The following is a 24,166-nucleotide window of genomic DNA, read 5'->3' as shown; positions in this document are numbered from 1 at the left end:
GAGCAACAAAGTCTCCAAGAATATCAACAATCTCTAATTTCTTTTACTTTTCCCTTGTTAAAAAAGGTTTACTAATGGGTTATTTTTAAACATAAACAAAAGTAGAAAAAAATCATGTAACCACTCTATCGAGCTCTCAGCTTCAATTATTATCAACTCCACTCACTCTTTTCCCCATCCCTCTTGGTAATTTTGAAGCAATAATGAAACATTATAGCATTTCATTTGTGCATATGTGTGTAAATTACATACTTTAAAAAATATTCACGATGTCATTATTACATACACACACACAATGAAAGACACACAGTGAGAATTTAACACCATTGAATATCTGGTCACTGTTAAAAATCTCTGTCGTCATTTTTTAATTTTTATTTACCTTTCATTTTTTAAAATGTTTTTATTTTTGATAGAGAATCAGAACACAGCAGGGGAAGAGCAGGGAGAGAGAGAGAGAGAGATAGAGAGAGAGAGAGACAGAGACAGAGACAGAGACAGAATCAGACTCCAGGCTCTGAGCTGTCAGCACAGAGCCTATGCAGGACTTGAACTTGATAACTTTGAGATCATGAGCTGAGCCGAAGTTGGACGATTAACCAACTGAGCCCCCAGGAACCCCTCTGCTTCCATTTTAAAAATTTGTTTATTTTTTGCTTTGTTCAAATCAAATCCAAATAAGGTTTGTACATTCCAAATGGCAAATACGTTCCTTAAATCTACTATATTCCCCTTTCATTTGTCTCTTCCTCTTTCATTTCTGTCTCTTTTCAATTTATTAAAGAAATCTAAATATTCCATGGAGCATTTCTCATATTCTCGATTTCTCTCATTACATCCACATGTGTCAGACATTTCTCCTTCTTATGTCCTGTAAATTCTCTGAAAGACCTAGATGCTTGATCATATTAAGATTTGGGAGTGGGGGCAAAATTCCTTCATAGATGGTGTTATATACTTTGGCCAAGAGGCATGATGTCTGATTATCTCTGCTTTTGCAGTAACAGTCCCCACTGAAAATTTCTGCTCAAGTCCATACTCCACTGTAGGTTGCAAGGTGGTGATATTCTGTTTCCTCCTTTATTAGCTGAAATAATTCTATAAAGAGAAATGTCTCCTCATTAACTAATTATACATAAGTACAGTTTATATAAGAAAAAGAAAGCAAATGTTCAATTTTTTCCTCTATTTTTAGACTTTCAAATTAATGAGTTGAGCTTCAATATCTTCCATAGGTGATCTGTTGTTTTTATTTTTAAGTTTATTCATTTATTCTGAGAGAGAGACAGAGAGAGACAGAGAGAGACAGAGAGAGAGAGAGGGAGAGAGAGAGAGAGAAGGGGAAGGACAGAGAGAGGGAAAGGGAGAATCCAAAGCAGGCTCCAGGCTCCAAGCTGTCAGCGCAGAGCCTGACACAGGGTTCAGACTGACAAATGGTGAGATCATGACCTGAGCTGAAGTCAGATGCTCAACCAACTGAGCCACCCAGATGCCCCCTTAGTAGTCTTAGACTGACACTACCACCACCAGTATGGTTGTTGAGAACAGTTTCAATACTCTTGCAGGTGTTTTTCTTTATGTTATAAACCCTAGGAATGTACACCAAAATTATTATTTTTAAAGTTACTTATTATAGTTTCTCTCCATCTGGTTATGTCACTAACTTTATACACAATTAACTGTATTTGTTCCATTTTTCTTCATACTTAGACATATTTTTAAAATTTAATTTTGTTTTAAGTCACGGAAATAGTTTCATGTATCTTAAATTCATGTACAAAACAAGGTCTATTTATATTCCTATATACCTTCCTATTCCCTTAGGTGTTTGTTTACATTAAAAATTTTTTTTTAATGTTTTTGTATTTATTTTTGAGAGACAGAGACAGAGACAGAGCAGGAGCAGGGGAGGGGCAGAGAGAGAGGAAGACACAGAATCCGAAGCAGGCTCCAGGCTCTGAGCTGTCAGCATGGAGCCCAACATGGGGCTCAAACCCATGAGCCATGAGATAATGACCTAAGCCAAAGTCTCACGCTTAACCAACCGAGCCACCCAGGTGCCCCTGTTTACACATTTGTAAAGAATTATCCTCCCATTTTTGCAATAAGGGAAAATATTAAAATTTTATATGTGTGTGTATGTCTCCATGTATGTATTTTTCCCCTCTTTATATAAGCAGTAGTGTATTACTACTCACTTTTCTCACCTGATTTCTTAGTTAATATGACCTAGGGATCGTGTCATAATTGTATTTGAAAATATGCCCCATTCCTTTTTATAGCTGCCTGGTACTCCATGGTGTAGTAAGCCATTGTTTATTTTACCAATCTCATGTTGACAGACATTGGGTTGCTTTTGGTTTCTTTTTTTTGCTTTTGCTGTTAAGTAGAATCTACTGAATAGCTTGATGCAATCCTCTCTTTGCATTTTTTCCCTAGCTTAACTTAAAAGTAGGACTGTTAAGCCAAAAAAGTAAATTTACATACAATTTTGCTATATTTTGGCAAATTCCCTTCCATAGTGGTTGTACCATATGTGTTTCCACCAAAATGCATGAGAATGCCCACTTCCCCACAGTCTCTACAACAGAGTAATGTCAAACTCTTGAATTTTTACCAATTTGAGTGTGGAAAATGGTATCTCACTAAAGTCTTAATTGACATTTCCTTTATTATGAGAAAAGTTGAACCAATGTCTTTTCAATGCTTAGAATAATTTGTATGTCTTTCAGTGAACTATCTATTCATACATCTAGTCCATTTTTTTCCCTATAGGATTGTGCACTTTTGATTTTTTAGAAGATTTTTCTATAGTGGAGATGTTAACTCTTTGTATATGATAAAAGTTATAAATATTATTCCCCATTTATCAAATATCTTTTAACTTCCATTCTTGTGTTATTTTCCATGCACAAGATTTTTAAGTCTGTTTGTCTTTTCTTTGGGGGGAGTGGTTATGTTTATAATAAAATTTATCATTCTTCTCCCTAATTGCTTCTATATTTAGAATCATGTTGGAAAAGTTTTCCTCACTTTCAGATTATAAAGAAATGCTCTCATGTTTTATGTCAGTTTTCATATTCTTTTTTTTTTTTACCTTTGTATCTCTGACCCATTTCGAAGTATATTAAAATAGGTTTTAAGAGTGAACTCAACTTTATCACTTTTCTTTGTAACTCTCAACTTATCCAGCCTCACTTATTTAAAAGTCTACATTTTCCCCACTAATGTGAGATGCCACCTTCATTGTATACAGTCACTTGCACTGCTGGAGTTTCTATTCTGTTCCTTTGGTCAGTCTGACAATTTATTTATCTATCTTGTCTGACTGTGGCCTTAATTTCTAACATTTTTTTTTTTTACTGTATAGTTGTCTATACAGCTGCTATCACTAAGAATGATGCAGTGAGTTGTATTTTTAAAAATTAAATACATTCACCAATGTTACTTCATCCTCCCCTCCCCCATACCTGTGACGTGGGCAGAGTGGGTACCATGTATCCTTTCATAGCTCAGACTCCATATGCTTTGCTCTGCAATATATGAAGCAGCACCTCTTCGAATCTTTACCATTTTATCTACCATATTATTTTGTTTTTAAATTTTTTCTAATGTTTATTTATTTTTGACACCGAGAGAGAGACAGAGCATGAGTGGGCGGAGGGTCAGAGAGAGAGACACACACACAGAATCGGAAGCAGGCTCCAGGCTCTGAGCTGTCAACACAGAGCCCGATGTGGGGCTCAAACTCACAGACCATGAGATCACGACCTGAGCCGAAGTTGGATAAGGACTGAGCCACCCAGGCGCCCCTATCTACCATATTATTTTGAAACTATCTACTTATAATTATAATTGGGTATTCCTGTGTCTGATAAATGCTTGGAATATGGTAAATGTTCAGTGTCTGTTATCATTAAACTGAGTGCAGAAACTGAGGCATAATTAAATAAAAGACTTACCAAGGACCTCGTGGAAAATAGCTGAAGTGGAACCAGAACCCAAGCCTTATTTTTCTCAGACCGGAGCCCACTTTATTATACTACATATGGGAGCATGGAAAATATCATACACAGAAGCCCCTGCCCCTGTTTGTCAGAGTCCTATGGTCTGTGGATCACAGCTAAGCAGTGCACATCCTCCTGATGGTCTGTGGAATGGGTTCAATGTGCAAAAAAGGTGTCTGAGAGACAGTCTTTGTCAGCCCCAGATAGCAAAAAAGAGAAAAATGGAAAGTATAGAGTTTTATTGAAAGACAATGTTAGCCGTTTTTGGAGTGTGTAATTATCAAATACTTCTGGATTTTTGTGAATATATATCTTTACAATTTTTAAAATTTTATATATACATAACATTTTTAGATGCAAATTTTTCTAAATAACGATACACCATCCATCCATTTGCTTCCTGATTTCTTATTTGAGAATATACTTATTTGAATTAAGAAATGCAATTCTTCAAGTAAGAACAGATACATATAATCAACTGTTCACCGCCAATCTATTTGTAGTCCATATGTTACATATTTTAACATATGATAAAGTAACCCTTCTTTGGAAATTTACAAGGAAAAATTTTATTACCAGCAACCAAAAGTATAATAGAAAATGTTCGCGGGTAGTTTACTTTACACAATACTCTATAAAGTGAATACCTCGTTGTTTTTAGTTTTGTTTTGTTTTCTATTTTCGAGTTATAAGATCACCCAACTATGATGTGGTAAAACTCTGTCTTCCCTCTTAGAAAAGTATATAATCCTTATTTTGGCTTCTTCTTCTCTGATGACTAAATTGGAAATTCCTCAAAGCTGTAATTCAAAGCCATAGGTGACCTTAAAGAAATGATTTTTTATATGCTACCTTTTATTTTAAGGTAACTTTTCAAATGTGGACCATGCATTCCATTATGTTTAGCTGTCAAGCACGGCCTTCATTTGCATTTCTTCCCACTGCTATAATTTTGAGAACTGGCAGGTGACCAAAGAAGAAAAAATGTGCATCTACCATCAGAGTGCAATGTAGGCTTTTTTTATTATAATTAAGTAGCATAGATATTCATGATTAGATCAAGGTCAGAGGAGCAGAACATCAGAGCCAAGGACTTAAAGGTACAAAGAATAGAAAAATTGCTTTCTAAAGTTTTTTTAAAATAGTAATAGCTACAATCTTTAAGTTTTGCAATAAAACATTTAAAATAGCTCATCTGTTTTATTTTAAAATGTGCACGCCTGGTGTGTTTGCCATGCACATTTGAACCAGAGCTTGAAGTCTCCATTGTATTTTCATTCCAGTTTTTTTTTTTTCAACTTCCCATTTCTGCTCCTGGTGCAGAAAAGCAATTTGAAAATTATAATGACAATGGATTTTTTAAAAAAGCTGAGTCTACACGACACCCAAAATTATTTGTACAGAAGGCTTGAATTTTCTATTAAGTCTAATGGATGAATCCAAGAAGATGGTGCGATATCTAGACGTAGATGTTTTCAACAGGATATCCCTAACATTCGGGGATAACTCCACGGTTTGATGGGACAACCGCTGCTCTCCTTGGGCAGATTACTGTACAGTTCCTTCCCTTGCCTTCTCTAGCTACCTTGTGACTCCCTCCCAGTCCAGCTGATCAATTTAGGCTTGCTACATCCCTGCCTTCTTTCCCTCTGACTTAAAACCTGTATAGCACCTTATCTACTCCTTCTCAATTGCCTTGGCTAACTTTTCTCCCATGATAGTCTTCTAACTGATGTGGAGCCCTAGGATGCATTCCAGGGACCCCATGTCTTCCCACACTCTTTTCTTAAGTGATCGCTAATCCCACAGTTTGTAATGGCAACTATACCCCAAAACACTCAAGTTCATATTGACCTCACCTTGAAACTCACATATCCAACTTCTATTGGACCTTTCTTTATGGTGGAAAACTTTTACTTTTCAATTTAATACATTCTTACACAGTTTCTCTCCCTTTTCCATTCATATATATGTATTGTGAAATTCAGAAATAAGACTTCTAATCAAATTGTAGATTGACCATGCATTCATTGCTCTCTCTCAAAACCTCATCAAAATAAAAATACAAAGGGGGCTCCTGGGTGGCTCAGTCAGTTAAGCATCCGACTGTTGATCTCAGCTCAGGTTTTGATCTCAGGGTTGTGAGTTCAAGCCCTGTGTTGGGCTCCACTCTGGGCATGAAGCTGACTTAAAAAAAATAAAAATAGATAATAATAAAATCAAATACAGAAACAAAAAGATATGAGCTCTCAAAAATGAATAGAAAATAAGTCATTAGAAGATAAGAGATTTTCGTACATTTCTTGAAGACAAGGCTCAACATTTTAACTTGGTTTTTTAATGGTCCTCTCAAACTTAACCTGACCAAAATTCAACTCCTGATTCATTCAACTGCAACCGAGCCCCTTTCTTGTGTTCCCTGTCTCAGTGTAAGTCACCCACACCCAGTTTTTTAGGAGAAAAATAAGTAGTCATCCTCAAATTTTCTCTTTTGCTCAAACTCCCCCCACATCAGAAAATACTGCCAGTTGTTCAAACATACATCCTATTCTGTCTGCTTCTCTTCTTTGCTACCACTACATCCAAGTCACCACTACCTCTCGCCCTCTCTCAGCTTCCCTTCTTGTTTTCCAAAATGTATTATCCAAGTACACATCCTATAATATCTCTTCTCTGCATAAAATTTTTTAATGGTTTCCCATAACACTGAGGCGGGGAAACTCCAAGCTCCATACTTGAGCCTGTAAAGTCTGATCTCTGACCAACTCTTGGGCCTCACTTCCTTCCAATCTTCTTACTAACTGAGCTATTGCCTCATCGACCTGTACCATTCCTGAATCTCTCTCAGCTCATTTCTACCCTATGGCATGCCTGGCATATGCTTCCTCCATGTCTTTTCCCTACTTCCAGTCATTCAGTCCTCAGTTCAAATTTCTACTCTTTTGGTTGTGTCTGTATCTCATAATGAGTGTCTGTCTTATCAGTCCATTTTGGTTTCATCATTGAACTCACCTGATATTTTTCTGCTTGGTTAGTGTCTCCCCCACCAGAAAGATAACTGAGGGATTTGTGAGTCTTGTTCACCACTGTATTCTCAAGAATGAAAGTCCTGGGCACATAGTAGGTACTTAATATGTTGAATGAATGAATTATTGCATTCACATTTGTTTGGAATCAATTATGTGCCCTTGCTGGCCTCGCTAAAATTCTAGACCTCATTCATTATCGATCATTTCTTGTTCTTTTTTTTTTTTAATTTTTTAATGTTTTATTTATTTTTGAGACAGAGACAGAACATGAGCAGGGGAGAGGCAGAGACAGAGGGAGACACAGAATCCGAAGGGGGCTCCAGGCTCTGAGCTGTCAGCACAGAGACCGACACGGGGCTCGAACCCACAAACTGTGAGATCATGACCCGAGCCAAAGTTGGATGCTTAACCAACTGAGCCACCCGGGCGCCCCAGTCATTTCTTGTTCTTAACCATTTTGTTTTTGTTGTTTCATATCACCCTATCAGATATAATTTTACTTGTTTAAATAAATTCATTTTTCAAAGTGTGTATTCAGTTGAAGCCAGTGCTACTCAAAGCCTTGCCCGCGGAGAAGTGCTGATCAATGAACTGTTTGTTACTGGAGTGCAACAAAATAAATATAGACACTGAGAGAAAACATGTAGGAATATTTACAGAAAGTTAGATTTTATGTCTGTTGAATGTAATAATAAAAATATCATGATTTATATTTTATATGTCTTTGTTTTATTCTTTAGGTATTCCATTTTATTATATTTTAAAAATGTATTGACCATAATAGTTGAGACTTTTTTTAAAAACCTTTTTTAACACAACTAGTTCAAGAAGCAATAATCTAAACTACTTCTCCTTAGAAATAATATGCGGGGTACCTGGGTGGCTCAATCGGTTGACCATTTGACTTCAGCTCAGGTCATGATCTTGTAGTTCATGAGTTCAAGCCCCACATCAGGAGGGCTGCTGTCAGCACAGACAGGGCTGCTCTCTTTCTGCCTCTCCCTCACTTGCACTCTCTAACTCTTAAAAATGAAAAAAAAATAGAAATGATAAAGGTATTTAACTGTTTAATAATACTGCAGGTATCAACTTACCATGCATTAAGAGCAGATGCAAGCTTATTTTGCAACAAATAGTGACTTACTTAAACAAAAAAGGAATAATGAGTTCAAAACGTATTTAATGTAATTTCCTGAATTTAAAAAATAGAAAATTAGGGAGAATATTTTTGGAAATACTCTTTCTTCTTGTGAATAGTTATCATTTCATCATAAAGCCTATTTGAAAGCATAGAACATGTTGGATTAATGCCAGTAATAACCCTACTATCTGCACAGCACTCTTTTGTAAAAGGTGAGCAGAGAACAGGTTGATGAGCAACAGAGGCGAGATCACAAGGGAATGTCAGGGAGTTAAGCCTCCTCACCCAGAACTGTTCAAATTCAGTCTCCAGGCTGTTCATCAAGACATTCTCAGCTCTCGTCTTACTAAAATCTTAACTCAACTAATTGAAATAGCTAGGAAAGTCTCATAATAGAGCAGTTCTTCCTGCAATAATAAAAAGATGTCCCTGTTCTTTCCTAAGAGACACAACCACTCACAGGTGCTTCTGTTCCCTTGGCCCTCTCAGTCCCTGGGCTTTCATCTGTGTCTGGCAATAGTGACTACAGATATGAGCTCATAGGAGATGCAATTATTCCGACATACTTCCACTTGACCTCAACACACTTCACAGAGGCCACCAAAGAGCCACTGCTGTAATCATTCTTGGTCACTACCAATTTGGGCTGGATTTGATTCAGTGACTTAGAGGTTAAAGGTTCCATATTCAATTACCAGGCCCCCAGCTTCCTCAATTAATCAAAGCCTGACATAATAGGTCTATTACAACTCTTAAAAGAGATCAAATCAATATAATCACTCTATAACCATAAAAAGAAATATTAATAAATATTCTTTATTTAAATATAAAAACCAATACTCTGTGGCATTTAAATGAATTTGGTTAGAATGTATTTCATCTAGCATTTTATTGTGGGAAACTTGAACGTAAACAAAATGACAATCAAACTATACTCTGCGTTTTTATAGCGGCCTTCTTGGGAGAAACTCAAACATTTTTACATTTATTATATCATTTATCCCTCAACCATGGTTTGGTGTCTATGTAATTTGTGGAAGGGTTTATTTGGTCAAGGGAGTACTATGAAAAATTGTAACAATTATGATGGCGCACTGAATTGCTAACTAAACAGGGGAGGGGGGTAGTCTCTTATCTGTTTTGTATCAGGAAGTCCTAATGGAGTCAAAGAAAAGGTGGAATCTGAAAGATCATAAAAAAAAAAAAAAGCAACAATGAGGTTGCAAATCACGAGCAGTAAGTGACTGCTAACATCTGAAGCAATAAAATGCTTCTGATGCCAAAGTGACAGCCATATAAACCCAGAGGAAACTACTGGAAAAGTCAAAAGCCAGCTAATCCAATCTGAACTTTTAGTGACACTATCAACATGTATAAAGTCATTTGAAGGGTTCAAAGCTTAACCTTACATCTGAAATTCAAGGATAAAGTCAAAGCAGAGAATACATTTTGCTTCATTTCCATGTCAAAATAAGAAACCACCCTCTACCTGACAAGTGAGGATTATTTATATAAGAGTTTATATTACAAAAATAGTAATAGTTCTTTGTGTTAAGGCTGTAAAAGAAAGTTCTGGTTGTCTTGTTCATTAATGAGTTAGACTTCTAAGAGATTGTGGAATTTCTTACTTTGGTGTTTTATTTTGTCACCTTTCTTCCCTTTTTAGTATGTTCCCATTGATCTTACTTTTTTCATTTTTTACATCAGCTGTCAAGCACCACCTTGGGCTGGTCACCAGGATGCCAGAACCCTTGTCAGAAGCTTGTTCCTTTGAATTCAGCCCCTTGAGTGCTAAAACCTTCTCGCTCACTTTACTGCCCTTCATCCTTGCAATTGTCATCTTTCTGATTGACATCTTGGAAAATTGAAGAACAATTCCTTTACTAATACATAACATTTCAAATTCATTGCAGGCTACTCCCTCCTGACAACCTTTGGGGTGTTTGTTAATGCACTGAAAACATGCTGTCTGCAATATTGCCGTCTTGCCAGAGATGTGACCAGCTGGTTAGACCACGCCAAGAAAAAAAATGGTGGTTGCTACAGTGAGCTTCACGTGGAAGATACAAAATTTTTCTTCACCTGTCTCCCTCTCCTCATTTTTCAGCTCCTTTACAGAATATGCATCATGCAGGTAAGGAGGGGTAATTAATATTACCCCCAAAACAATAAAATGATTGCATGTGAACCTTACCAGTAACTATTTTCATCCCAACAAGCTCTTCTCATATACTTTGTCAGGCAGTTATCCCATAAATGCTTCTCATCATTACAGGCTCTAATTTGAAGAGACAAGTGGGGTCAGGCAGAGGTATACCTGAGAACCTAGTATGTAAAACGAGAAATGTCTTCCAGAAATTGTGGACGATATTTCGGAGTGCATGGTCACAAGGCATAAGAGCAATGCATGAAAAAATGAAATCTATGGGCAATTCCCCCACCTTTTTTTAACCAAAGGTTTTGCCTTCCTCCTTCATTAAACCTTTAAAAGCCAGTACTCACATGTAGCTAACTTGACTGATTGAAGTACCACCTCCACTGTACTCTTAAGTACATGTGCTAATGAACAAGTGATTCTTTCCCCACCCACCCTTAGTTCCTTGGTGATTCAGTCCCTATGCGGTGGAGAAATGAAAGGGAAAAACAGCAAGGCCAAAGCAACTTTTATAAATATATGTGATAAAAAATAATTCCAATGTGATAATGGTCAAAGACTAACTTTCTTAGGAAGAAATATAAATGATTATAAAGTCTGAAGAAATTCAGGACTATATTTGCTGTCAGCCCACAACTTGAAATTTAAATGGCTAATGATCTGAGTTATATTCACAAATCCTAGAGCAATAGAGCTGAAAAGAAACTTAGAGACTAATTTACTCAACTACTTCGTTTGTTGAAGAAGAAACCGACGCTCAGTAAAATTAAGCGATTTTTGGAAGGGATGGCTAAGTCACACAATTATGAAAGGAAAAACAAATCTACCTGCTGGCTCGTAGTATAATGCTTGCTCTAATAGACTAGGGGTCAGCAAATTACTGCCTGCAGGCCAAATCCAGCCCACCGCTTTTTTTTTTTTGCAAGATAAAATTTTTTTATATGCAAGATAAAATGGATTTTATATTTTCATATGCTTGAAAAAAAATCAAAATAAAAAACTATTTTATGGCTCATGAAAATTCTATCAAATTCAAGATTCAGGGTCAATAAATAAAGTTTTATTTGAACACAGCCATTCTATGTCTCCTTATGTATGAAGCAGCAGGGTCCAGTGGTTGCAATAGAATCAGTATGTGGAAATTTTTTCTGTGTGGCCCTTTGCAAAAAGTTTCCCAAGAACCCTTGCTGTAAACAATACATGAAAGCTAAGTTGATTTAGTAGATTCAGCCTCCCTCCTGACTCCACAGTAGGAACTAGCACAAAAAGACAAAAATATTACCAGTATAAATGATCATTAATATCATATACATCTTAAAATGATAAAATTAATAATAAGTACAAAATTACTAAGTGGTCCATAGCTAGCCTCAAACCTTCTATGCAATCAGCACAAATTTATCTTCATAACGCAGTGACACTTGATTTTTTTTATTAAATTCAAGCCTTTTTTGCAAACTGACATAATTTTTTAATCTGACATAAATTACCATATATTTCAATAAACCAACTTTTAACTATCTCACTAAATCTAGAGGCCCAGTTATTGATCACTTATATGTGTCACAGCTCCTAAAAGATGACATCATAGTATCTCATTTAATTCCCACAGCAAGTTTACGATGGCTGATATTATGATGTTAAATCTGAGGTTCAGAGACATTAAGTAACTTGCACCTTGCTTACAGTCACCCTACTAAAAATGGCATTTCAACTCAGGGCTGGGATCAACAACCATGCTTTTCTGTTCCCCACAATGCCTCCCTTGCAGCCGGGTTAAAAACCCCTGACACAGACGTACGGGTGCCAAAATCATACACAGTAATATCATGCCAGAAAGATTTTTCAAAAAAGTTTAGAATGTATTTCTCAAGGGAGGTGGAGGAAACTTCCAACGGGACAGGCTGAAATTAGATTTTTACCTTCAGATGAAATAATCACCAGCATAAAGGCGATCAAAGCACCAAGAATAAAACATCCTCGAATTCCATATTTTAAATTTAGTAGCCATTATTGACCTTCAGTTCCAAGGCATACATTTAAAATATGTTGATATTAAGGCTCATGATGTTGCCATTTGACATTACTGGCCACTCAAAGGTGAAAATGAATCTCTATTGACAGCAATTATTTCTGAATACTCAGAGGCTTGTATGAAATAAAAGTATTTAAAATTTTAAAAGGGGATGATTTCAGAACTTGAGGCAGAAGCAGAAATGATTTCAAGCTTTCAAGACACTGGAGCCTTTTCTTAAATTAGGCAATATATTAATATTGCTTCACTAAAGATTAATAGTACATTCACCACATTATTAAGTTAACAGGTTTCTGTGTCTGTGATTCATGCCGATAATAACTTTATTCCTATTAACAATAATTCTCATTTGAAATCAGTAACAGAAACTCCCAAGTTATGCTGGGAGCCTTTCAGTCTTAGAGCCGATCTGCTGCCAGCATTTTTTTTAAAAAACATCTTTCATTTTCCTCTGATTGGGGGATACGTGCTTAATAATTTTATTAAACTAGGGCAGAACTAGCTAATTTTTCCCTTCAGTCTTGCCATCTGAATTCAACCAAAGCAATCTTTGTTTATAATCCTAAAGGTCAAATTAAAGATTGGAAGATAAATTATCACCAGGACAAATTTTATAGAGATAGAAAGAATGTCCCTGAAAATACGGTCCATTCCTGGGTTTAGGCAGTTAACGTTGCAATAGGCTCATTTTACAAGCGGTGGGCTCGTTAACAGCTGCACTTATGACTCTGACTCTTCTGCCCTCTGAAATAGTGCAATTGATAACAGAGAAGGAGTCAGTGAAAGTTTCAAACAGGAAGTTATCATTCGGGTATTTGAGTAGTGCTGTTCTCCCAATACAGCGATAAGGCAGAAGTCTTACTGCGGTGAATGCACGGCCAGAAAAATGGTTTGGAGAATCCATTTCTTAAGGACAGATTTGGGGTGACTTCCTCTCCAAGCCACTTAGCAGCTTTGTGTTCCAGTGGGAATTAAAGAAACACTATGCACTATGAATAATAGTGAGTGATTGCAACAAAGTTCACAAACTAGAAAAGTGAAGAGACGCCCTCTTTCCTGTGACACTGTGCTTATTAACAAGAGGTTTGGAACATGTGAACAGGCTCCAAGTTAGGGTTAGGCTTTCAGTGAAAATTATTAGGGTTATTTAAATTTTTTTTTTAGTGTTTATTTATTTTTCAGAGAGAGACAGAGACAGAGCATGAGCAGGGGAGAGGCAGAGAGAGAGGGAGACACAGAATTCGAAGCAGGCTCCAGGCTCTGAGCTGCCAGCACAGAGTCCAACGCGGGGCTCGAACTCATGAACCGTGAGATCATGACCCAAGCTGAAATCGGACACTTAACCAACTGAGCCACCCAGGTGTCCCAGGGTTATTTTAAAAATGAAGAAATTCAGACACTACACTGAGAGTTTGGGATGGGGTAGAAGTTTTCTGTTTTTGCTTTTTGGTTTTTGGGGGTTTTTGTTTGTGTTTTCATTTCTTATCTGCTAGTTTATTATGCAGATCTTTTTCATGCAGCTCCCTTTGTGGTCCTCCAGTGTCACATACTTAGTTTAAAACGAGAGTGTAAACACAAGTATATATTTTTTCTCTTTTTTTGTGTTCTCTTCTCATTGTAGAAGTGAAACCAATCCAAGGAGCCCACAAAGGCAACCTGCTACGAGTGCTATGTTTCTACCCTGGGCCCCTCTTCTTAGTAAAAAATCATTCCTATCTATTTTGCCACCAAACTACATGCTATTTGAAGGATTTTTTTTCTAGCCCCCAATTTTTTTCATCAGGTTAAAAAGAAACATCCTTAATACTTTCTACTGGTTTTTAGTTTGTTGTTTGGGGAAAAAAGTCTATTTGTTTATATGGAAAATTATATACTTTTTATACGTCATTTGATTTCTTATGTGTCATCCTAAGCACTTTCCATAGGAGAAGTAAGAAGTTAGACTGAAGGACAAAAGCTTCCTCCATAAAGAATCAGTAGTTTTGCCAAAGACTAAATAGAACTCATACTGCCTTTTCTCAGCTCATAGTTGGGACGTTGAAGATCTGGGGAACATCCAGCTCATCTGCCCCAGAGAATGTGTAAGGGGCAAGGACATCATCTGCAGGATGCTGTCTGCAAAGTTAAATCACTATCTTGATGCCAGTTCCTTTCCCCCTCAAATACAGATTCCTTCAGGATATTATGTGCAGACCATGAATTCTAACCTGAATTTGGATGGATTTCTCCTGCCAATTGCAGCAATGAATGTCGTCAGCATTCTCCCACTACTAATTCTGGCTCCTTTTATGGAGTATTTCAGTACCTGCCTCTTTCCTTCTAAGAGAGATGGATCATTTCTGTTGGCATGCATTAGTAAGTACAACTGACCATCTCAGGTGAATTGTTTGCAACTTTGTAAAATACACAACACTCTGCTAAGGTCTAAGCTAGCTATATGTTGCGGAGTAGAGACCGATTTTGACAAATTGGGAGGAAAGTGAATGCGAGAGTCATAACATGCAGCTTCTCAAGTCTCTCTGCGGACATCAGTGCCCCATTTTCTTCCCATCCTTTTATACCTCCTCAGAGGACACAGCTGATATAAAGACATGGTGAAACTTCCAAGACCACCGAATGGCCTATCTTTCCTCGATTGAGGCGGTCTTTATTCCTAAATCAGTGCTGACTATGTTTTTAAAACTTAACACAGGAAGGGGTGCCTGGGTGGCTCAGTCAGTTAAGTGTGCAACTCTTGACTTTGAGTCAGGTCATGATCTCACAGTTTGTGAGTTCAAGCCCTGCACTGGGCTCTCTGCTGTCAGCACAGAGCCTGCTTTGGGTCTTCTGTCTCCCTCTCTCGTTCCCCTCCCGCCCCCCCCCCCATGCTCGTTCGCACTCTCTCTCTCTCAATCTCTCTCTCAAAACTAAATAGTTAAAATTAGTTAATTAACAAACAAGCTTTAAAAAATTAACACAGGTGATGAAACCCAAAAATAATGTCTGGCTGTTCTTGGGAGGCATTAGCCTGTGAACCAGTAGCAAAATTTCCTAAAGATTAATACTGTGACTCACAGCTTCTCATTGCACTTATTCAAATAGTAAGGTATATAGCAATAATTTTCAAACATTTTTTTCCAGTTTTATTGATCTTCCAGCTCACTTGACATATAAGATTGTGTAAATTTGAGGTGCGCAATGTAATGATTTGATACATCGATATATTGCAAAGCGTTTACCACAATAAGGTTAGTTAACTCATCCTTTACCTCACATTACTGCTGCTTTCTTGTTGTTATGGTGAGAACACTAAAGTTCTACTCTCATTTTTTAAAGTGAAAAAAAATTAGGTCATCTTACCCAGAACACAATCAGGAGAACCATAAAACAAAATTTCTCTGACTGCAGTGGGAGAGAAGGAGATGAAGACCGTTCGGATCACACTCTCCTCTGCCTTGCTCCTGTCCCTCAAGCACTGCCATGAAACAGGAAGAGGCATTGGTACAGCAAAACCAGGCTGAACCCCAGAACAGGAGATCTGGGTCTCAGCCTGTGCTCTGTGGCTAAGCTAGACGTGGGCGACCTTGAAAATCCACTTAACCTTTCTTGTCCTCTAGTTCACTTCTTTCGTTCACTGAGGGGCATATCCTCCATAAATTTGGGGTCCCTTTGTTCTGGAAGACTTTCAGAATCACTCTGAATGGCATCAGTGCCTGAAGCGTATCCTGACACATAGTGAAAGTTCTATAAATGTTAAGTAGTATTGAATCATCATGTGTAGGGGACAGGCCTAATTGGTGGGCATAAACAGAAAGCAAAGGCACTTTAAACTCTTAAGAAATATCATATGATGGTAACCTAATGTTTTAGTGTCTACTTAAGAAATAACTCCATTGAACTATTCAGGGTCAGGCATCTAGAAGATTCTCTTCTCTTGGTTAACCTATTTTTATTAATAATTCTTCCTCTTTAGAGATCAGTGGAGACCATGCAGCCTTTTAGTCATCCGTTACTATATTTTTCGGCTGTTTCTCTGTTTGTAGAAGTTACTTTTAGGGAGCACGCTTCCTGTTATTTACCAAAGCCATCGACAAGATCACTTCAGATCACATGTCAAGGTAGATTTGTAATTTACCTTGGTTTATTTTGTTATCTCCAGTTATAGAGGCCTTTAGCAAATAACCTTTTTTTGATTTAGTTCTTAAGAGGCTAACCCCAACATTATTTATTGTAATAGGTTTAGGCAAACTATACATCTTAATAGGTTTTGACAATCCTTAAATCTTAAAAAGTGCTTTTTGGTTTGCCAATGTAGAAATTCCAAAACCAATATTTAGTGAATGCCCAACACTATTTCAAGATAAAACAAGAAACAAGAGATTGTACATACCTTCAGCAAGAACACTATTAAAACAGAATGAATACAGGACAAAATGGGGATAAATTTATATTGCAAAATGCCAAAAACTTTGGCAGTCTTGTCTAGTATAATGTAAAACCAGTCTGGGCTCCCAAATTATGCTTAATTACTAATTAAAAAAAAATTTGGGCCATTTTAGGAAAATATGCTATGCAACATGGCTGAAAGAACTATGTTAGAAGTCCTTCCTGAAAATAAGATATCTTAAATTCATTTTAAATATGAGCAAATTTCTCTTGGACAATTCTCTACTCTTGCATATTTAATCATGTCTATTCTTTAAAAGGGGTATGTTTTTTATGGATGGAGGAAAGTTAGGCAGAGTTATCTAACATATCTCATGTATATGAACTAAATATTCCCCTTCAAGATTGGTAGCAGACTTGTTGGATGGGAAAAAAAGGAAAAACTAGACTCATTAAAAAAAAAAAAAAACAACTAAGATATGTTCCTTTGAGTACAGCATACTGAATTCAGTTGTTTCTAAGCCAGGCTCCATTCATTTGTTCATTTACATACTTGTTCATTTATTTGCATAATATTTTGCTATGGGAGTATAAAAAAAGTGTGATGATATGCATTTTTTAAAACTAGATGTTTGCTGAAGTTCTCCATATTTCTGCTTATGATTATGGAAGATTAACAAGTTTTATCAGGACATACAAGCACAAGTCTTGGGTACATTTTTTTGTGGTAATGTACATAACTGAGTTAGTCTAATATTAAAATTTCCTTTCACTTTAAACCCAAGTTCCTTGAAAATGTGAGTGAAATATATAAGTACACCCATTGTGAACAAATATGTATGAGTTCCTAATTTGAACCTAGGCACTTCCTATACATATCCCATTTAGCCTCATGATAAACCGTCATTTAATAAATCAAGAGTCTCAAAGAGAGTAAGTTCCATTTGAATTCAAGTCTTCTAATTCAAGGCCATTGCATTATTATTATTATTATTATTATTCTACTTACGAGCTATAAATGACTGCTAGATTATAGTAGTTACATTACCATTGTTAATTTGGAATCCTTACTGCTATTTCTAATTAAGGCTATGATATGAATGAAAAAAATCCTTTCATCACTACAACGGGCAGTTACTGCTTAGACACCCAACTCTCTTCCACATCCAGTCATTCCCCTTAAAGGGACTGTCCTACTGAAGGAGGCAGATGGTACAGACAGTGCAGATGCCTCGTGTTTGACGTGGATCATCACAGCCCAGGACAAGGGTGAGGGATGGGGAAATCTCAGTTGGTCAAGCTAGAAATTTAATAAAGGAAAAAAATAAACTTACTTTCTCTATCTAGCTCATAAACAATGCAACGAAAGAAGGGTTTCTGATTCAAGATACGACAGTCTTGAGTTTATCACCTACAGCCATCAAAAAGTATATCACAGTGTTAACAATAAAAAAATCTCAAACCCTTCCGGAACTGTGAAAGGCAAAGTCTTGATATGCTCTGAGTTTTATCTTCCTAATATCTTCCCCTGTATCTTCCTAACACGACATGTGAGCAGATGTATCTGTTTAAAAGTCAACCGTAATTTACCTAAAATCTAAAATCAGGGATATTGTGATTTATCCTCGTCATAATTGGGCATACTTCATTTTAGCCTTTTTCAGTTCAAAAATGTTTACACTGTGAGCATTTCCTTTCCTTAGCATTAATTAAAATCCTGCAGTATGTGGTATTTAGTAGTTAGTGCTGACATACACAAGTATTAATCTGACTAAAATTAGCCTAATTAAGATTGTTATTAAGTCTTACATAAAGCAGAAGTGTGCAACACAGTAGGTAGCAATTATCTTGGCTTTTAAATAACATTTAATTTGAAATGTGGATGAAGTATATTCAAATATCTCCCAGACCTTGCTCCTTAAAATAAAAACTTGAAAATTCAAATTAACTCCAAGTCCTTTATGATGTAGGGACAGCCAAGGTTTTGGTCACTTTTTACATAACCAGTGACTCTCCTTGTTCTAATAATTAGCAGTGATGAAAGACTCCTTTTCTGACTGGAGCCAAAGCGCTTGATAAATTAAAAATTGAGTCAGGGGTCCAATCACCTTCATTGAAAGTAGGATTATTTTAGCAAAACCACGTTTTTGTTGTTGTAGTTTTAGAACTGATGCATGTTTTTCAAAACAATCACAGTACATACTCATTGAAAATACCTGATGAGAGGAACTGTAAATACTAAAAGAAGTAATGTATAAATATCTAGCCTGAATAATTCATTCATTCGACTGTTCATTTGTTTCATACATGGATGGCTCAGTCAGTTGAGCATCCGACTTTGGCCAGGTCATGATCTCACGGTTCATGAGTTCGAGCTCCACATCGGGCTCTCTGCTGACAGTTCAGAGCCTGGAGCCTGCTTCAGATTCTGTGTCTCCCTCTCTCTCTGCCCCTCCCTCACTCATGCTCTGTCTCTCTCTCTCTCTCTCTCAAAAAATGAATAAACATTAAAAAAATTTTTTTTTAAATAACCCAGGGTCGTGGGATCAAGCTCCACATCAGGCGTGGAGCCTGCTTAAGATTCTCTGCCCCTCTCCCCCACTCATGCTCTCTTTCTCTCTCTAAAAAAAAATAACACACATTAATGTTCTCGCGTTCTTACTTTTAGAGTGGACATCAACAATGGATTATATTTGAGGTAACATAGACCATCTAATACACCATCTGAAGTGATAATTGATATCTTAATAGATACATGTGTATATCTGATCTCTATATAATGAGTTACCTGCTCCATACTTAGAAATTAAAACACAAACTGAAGCTGAATCTCCTGAATTGAGTTCCAGTGGTCTACAGAGCAACAAAAGACACAATATGAGTAGCTCAGTTCAAATATAGGAACATACCAGGAATAGGAACAATAAATGTAAAAAACATGCCATTCTTATAGTGGGTAAGTAATATCTTCTGCAAAGGCAGAAGATACATATGACAATAAAATTATAGTTGTCTCTGTGAGAGTGGTTTATGGACACCAGTACGTCCTCACATGAGCAAATTTCTTATTCTGGAAATTTGCCAAAATCATGGATCAAGGCTCAATAGAATTTCATACACACAGTTGTGTTACATATCAGAGACTCATATATCAGACTACCCATAAAAAAACACCCATAGTTTCCTCAGTCAGTAAATTTAACCAATAACTGAAGAAACTTAACATATCTGTTTTTTAGTATTAGATTTTGCTTCAGTGTGAAATGGCAATGTTTGAATAAATTCTGACTTTCCTTTATTTCATTGTTGTCTAATTTGGAAAATTATTACATGGCAGGATAATAGAATAAACTATAAGAGCTTCAAGACTCTTATGGACTTGTCTACAACCACACAGCCAATATTAAAACATACATTATTTATCTGAATATAATATCTCCTTTGGAACCATGTGCTTTATCTTGTAAATACAGATCTGCTAGAAGTTTTAAATGTGTACATTCTGATAAACTGCACTGTGCTTCAGACGAGTTATGATCTCATACAAGTTAAGAATAAAATGGAATGGATTAAATTTAGGTTAGAATCAAACTTTGTTTTGAATTTTAAGAAAGTCATCTTTCACTAGCATCAGAGAGCAGTGGCAAATAAAAAGCAAATGTAGTTATCTAGATCCTTCAGGTAAAAATATGCTTTGCCCTAAAATATCTGGGTAAATGAGTTAAATATTTGTCTTTTGCTCAAAATTGTCTGGAGAACCGTCTTTCATTGGATTTTGCTACATTAGGTCTCATAGTGCTTTATGCTAGAGTCATACTTCTCAAAATTTAATGTGTACTGGCATCTCTGAGGTTCTTATTTAAACACAGATCTGATTCAGTCCTTCTAGGGTGGAGCTGGAGATTCTGTGTGTCTAGCAAGTTCCCAAGTAATACCAAGTGCTGCTGGCCAGAGGCTACTCTTTGAGTATCAAGGACAGAGAAAGAGACCAAAAGACCACTCTGTCGTGCTTCATGCCTGTGTACAGGGAGCAGGAGCCCAGAGAAAACTGCCCCAATTTCTCATCAGGCCAGAGTAGACAATAAAAGCTGATGACTAATCCAGGGCCAAATCTGGCCCACCATTTGTTTTTACACTGCCTGCAAACTAAGAATTATTTTCACAGATGAACATTTGCTATTCATCTCATGATAAGAAACAATAACATTTAAAAAAAATTTTAATGTTTATTTATTTATTTTGTGTGAGAGAAAGACAGAGAGCAGGGGAGGGGCAGAAAGAGAGAGAGAGAGAGAGAGTGAGAGAGGATCCCAAGCAGGCTTCACGCTGTCAACACAGAGCCCAAAGCAGGGCTCAAACTCACAAACCATGAAATTGTGACCTGAGCTGAAATCAAGAGTCAGACGGTTAACTGACTAAGCCACCAGGTGCCCTAAGAAACGATAACTAAACACCAATTAAGTGAAATTCCATCACCTCCCCAAAAGAATTATTATTTTGAATTTCATCAATAGAAATTTGTAGAAACATATTCTATCTCTTGTTGCAGATGTATCTCCAAAATTTTGCCCTTTGCCTTACAAAATCTAAAATGTTTATTACTGAGCCTTTACAGAAAAAAATTGCTAATATCTTGTCTAAGCTATTGCCTCTAATGTTATAAACTTTTCTGAATAAAATATAACCTTTTTTACATAGTACAAGGAGATAACCAAAAAAAGAGTAGTGAGGGGGCAGACATGATGTTTTTTCTCTGGATGATCCTAAATTAGTGAGGATGAAGGGTATCATCGAAGATTCTCATAGAATTCAAATTCTAAAACAAGAAAGTTTGAAAACTTATTCTTACCTACCTCAACACTTTCTTTACAGTTGACATGATTATCATGGACAATATAATTCGTGCAATTTGAACAACTGAATTTTTATGTGATGCCTGAACATACATGCATTAGTTTGCTATAGCTGCCATAACAAAATACCACAGAATGGGTGGCTTAAATAACATAAATTTTTTTCTCACAGTTCTGGATGGTAAAAGTCCAAGATCAAGGTGTAGGAAGATTTGGTTTTTCCTGAGGCCTCTATTCTTGGCTTGCAGATGGCCCTGTTCTCGATATGTCTTCATATGGCCTTTCCTCTACTCATGCACAGACATCATGTCTTTTCCTCTTCTTCTAAGGACACTAGTTTTATTGGATTAGGGCCCCACCCTTCTGACTTCTTTTAACCTTAATTAGCTCTCTAAAAACCTGTATCCAAATAGTCACTTTGGAGGTTAGGACTTCAATAAATGAATTTTGAAGGAACATAATTCAGTCCACGGCAATACCATATATATGTATAAAGTCATCTCTGAAATTGTGTTACATAAGCATTTCTTCCTATCTCAGTGATACATAAAAAAGTGTTTCTTCTTATAGTTGAATTTATCTTTGATTCAGGGAAACGTGTAGGTTAGTAAACAAATAATACTGAAAGCCTTATAATAGTAAGTACCGGTCTCTAGCTCTGGCTTTCTCCACCATCCACTCAAGGTTCCCAGAGGCAGATCTTTAGGTGTTGTTTGTCTAAGTTAATATTGCTAAATAATATGATTATAGAATATTTTTATTTAAATCAGCTATCAGTTTTACACACACACACACACACACACACACTCATGGCAAAATCAAAGAATTAAATTGCCTCATATAAACATTTATTTTCTATATTTAAAAAGTATATGAGGGGCACCTGGGTGGCTCAGTTGGTTAAGCGTCCAACTTCAGCTCAGGTCATGATCTCACAGTTCGCGAGTCGAGCCCTGCATGGGGCTCTGTGCTGACAGTTCAGAGTCAAGCACCTGCTTCAGATCCTGTGTCTCCCTCTCTCTCTGCCCTTTCCCCGCTCATGCTCTCTCTCCCTCTCTCTCTCTCTCTTAAAAATAAAATAAAACACATCAAAAATTTTTTTAAATTATTTGTTTTTTTAAACAGCCTGGACAGGCTCCAGGCTCCTAGCTGTCAGCACAGAACCTAACATGGGGCTCAAACTCACAAACCGCGAGATCATGACCTGAGCTGAAGTCAGACACATAACCGAGTAAGCCACCCAGGTGCCCCCAAAATTGTTTTGTTAATTCTCAGACTGCTCTACCAATTTCATCATCCCATCACCAGCTTTGTCCCAGTGCTAAAACATATAAGATAATATACTAAAGGCTCTTTTTCCTCTGGTGATCTTCTCACAGACTTCTATGTCCTCATTCTGTCTTGACTGTGGCCCTTAGGAACAGCAACATGGTGCTCTTTGTTGTTAGATTTCTAATTACCTCTTCCTCTTTCTTGACTTACTTCCTTTTTCATTACCATTTATCTTTTAGCAACTCCCTATGAAAGGTATATGGGAAGCAAGTTTTCCAAGAATTTATATGGCTTGAAAAGCCTTCTTTTTACCCTTACCCTTGATTAATTCACTGTACATAGAATTGTAGGTTGAAAAGAATTTTTCTTCAAAATTTTATTTATTTATTTTTAATTTTTTTAAGTTTACTTATTTATTTTGAGACAGAGAGAGAAAGAAAGGCAGGGAGAGGAGAGAGAGAGCAACAGAGAGAGAATCCAAGCAGGCTCCACACTCTCAGCACAGAGCCAGATGTGGGGTTGGAACCTGCAAACTATGAGACCATGACCTGAGCTGAAATCAAGAGTCGACTGCTCAACCGACTGAGCCACCCAGGCACCCTTCTTCAGAATTTTAAAGCTATTGCTCTATTGTGATCCACACACTTGAAGGACTGTTGAAAGGCCTCGTGCCCTTCCGATGCTCTTTCCTGTGTTTATGACCTCTTTTCCTAAGTGGAGTGTTCTATCAGTGATATTCTAAGTTGCCATGTTATTGTGCCCTGGTAAAGGTCTTTTCAACCATCACACTATTCACCAGGTATTCTCATTGTTCTCTTAATCAGAGAAATTTTCTTTTATTTTTAAAATAGAATTTCCTCTCCTTCGTTTTCTCTGTATTTTTGTTTTCAACTCCTATTAATTACAATAGGTGTTGGATCCTCCTAAAATAATCCAATAAGTCCCTTTTAAAAAAAAACTTTATTGAGGTACGATTGACCCACAGAAGCTGTACATATATAATGGTCACTGTTTGATGAGTTTGGAGATAAGTATACGTCTATGAATCCATCACATAATCTATGCCATACACATGTAGATCATCTCTAAAAGTTTCCTTCTGCCTTCTTTATTTATTAATTTGTAATAATAATATAAAGCATATATTAGACTTCTAAAATATATTACTTATTATGTATAATATTTATTATAGGTGATAAAATATAATTATATTTATAAAATAAAATATATAGATACTAATTATAGTTTTGTGTGTGTGATAAGAACACAAGCTCTGTCTTCTTAGTAAATTTTAAGTATGCAACAGAGT

The 24,166-nt window shown here is 36.6% G+C and overlaps 1 protein-coding gene across 1 annotated transcript in view; it reads left to right on the top strand.

The window, feature by feature from the left end:
- SLC15A5 (solute carrier family 15 member 5) overlaps positions 1-24,166 on the top strand; it is an 84,868-nt gene that overhangs the window by 20,484 nt on the left and 40,218 nt on the right. The window contains exons 4-5 of the mRNA XM_042948434.1: positions 10,091-10,311; positions 14,536-14,722. Coding sequence (XP_042804368.1) covers positions 10,091-10,311; positions 14,536-14,722 — 408 coding nt within the window. The remainder of the gene's footprint in view (positions 1-10,090; positions 10,312-14,535; positions 14,723-24,166) is intronic.

Source organism: Panthera leo, chromosome B4, assembly GCF_018350215.1.
Source record: "Panthera leo isolate Ple1 chromosome B4, P.leo_Ple1_pat1.1, whole genome shotgun sequence".
Classification (NCBI taxonomy): Eukaryota; Metazoa; Chordata; class Mammalia; order Carnivora; family Felidae; genus Panthera; species Panthera leo.
Note: the sequence above shows the minus strand (reverse complement) of the source record. Positions and strands in the feature narration are given on the sequence as shown.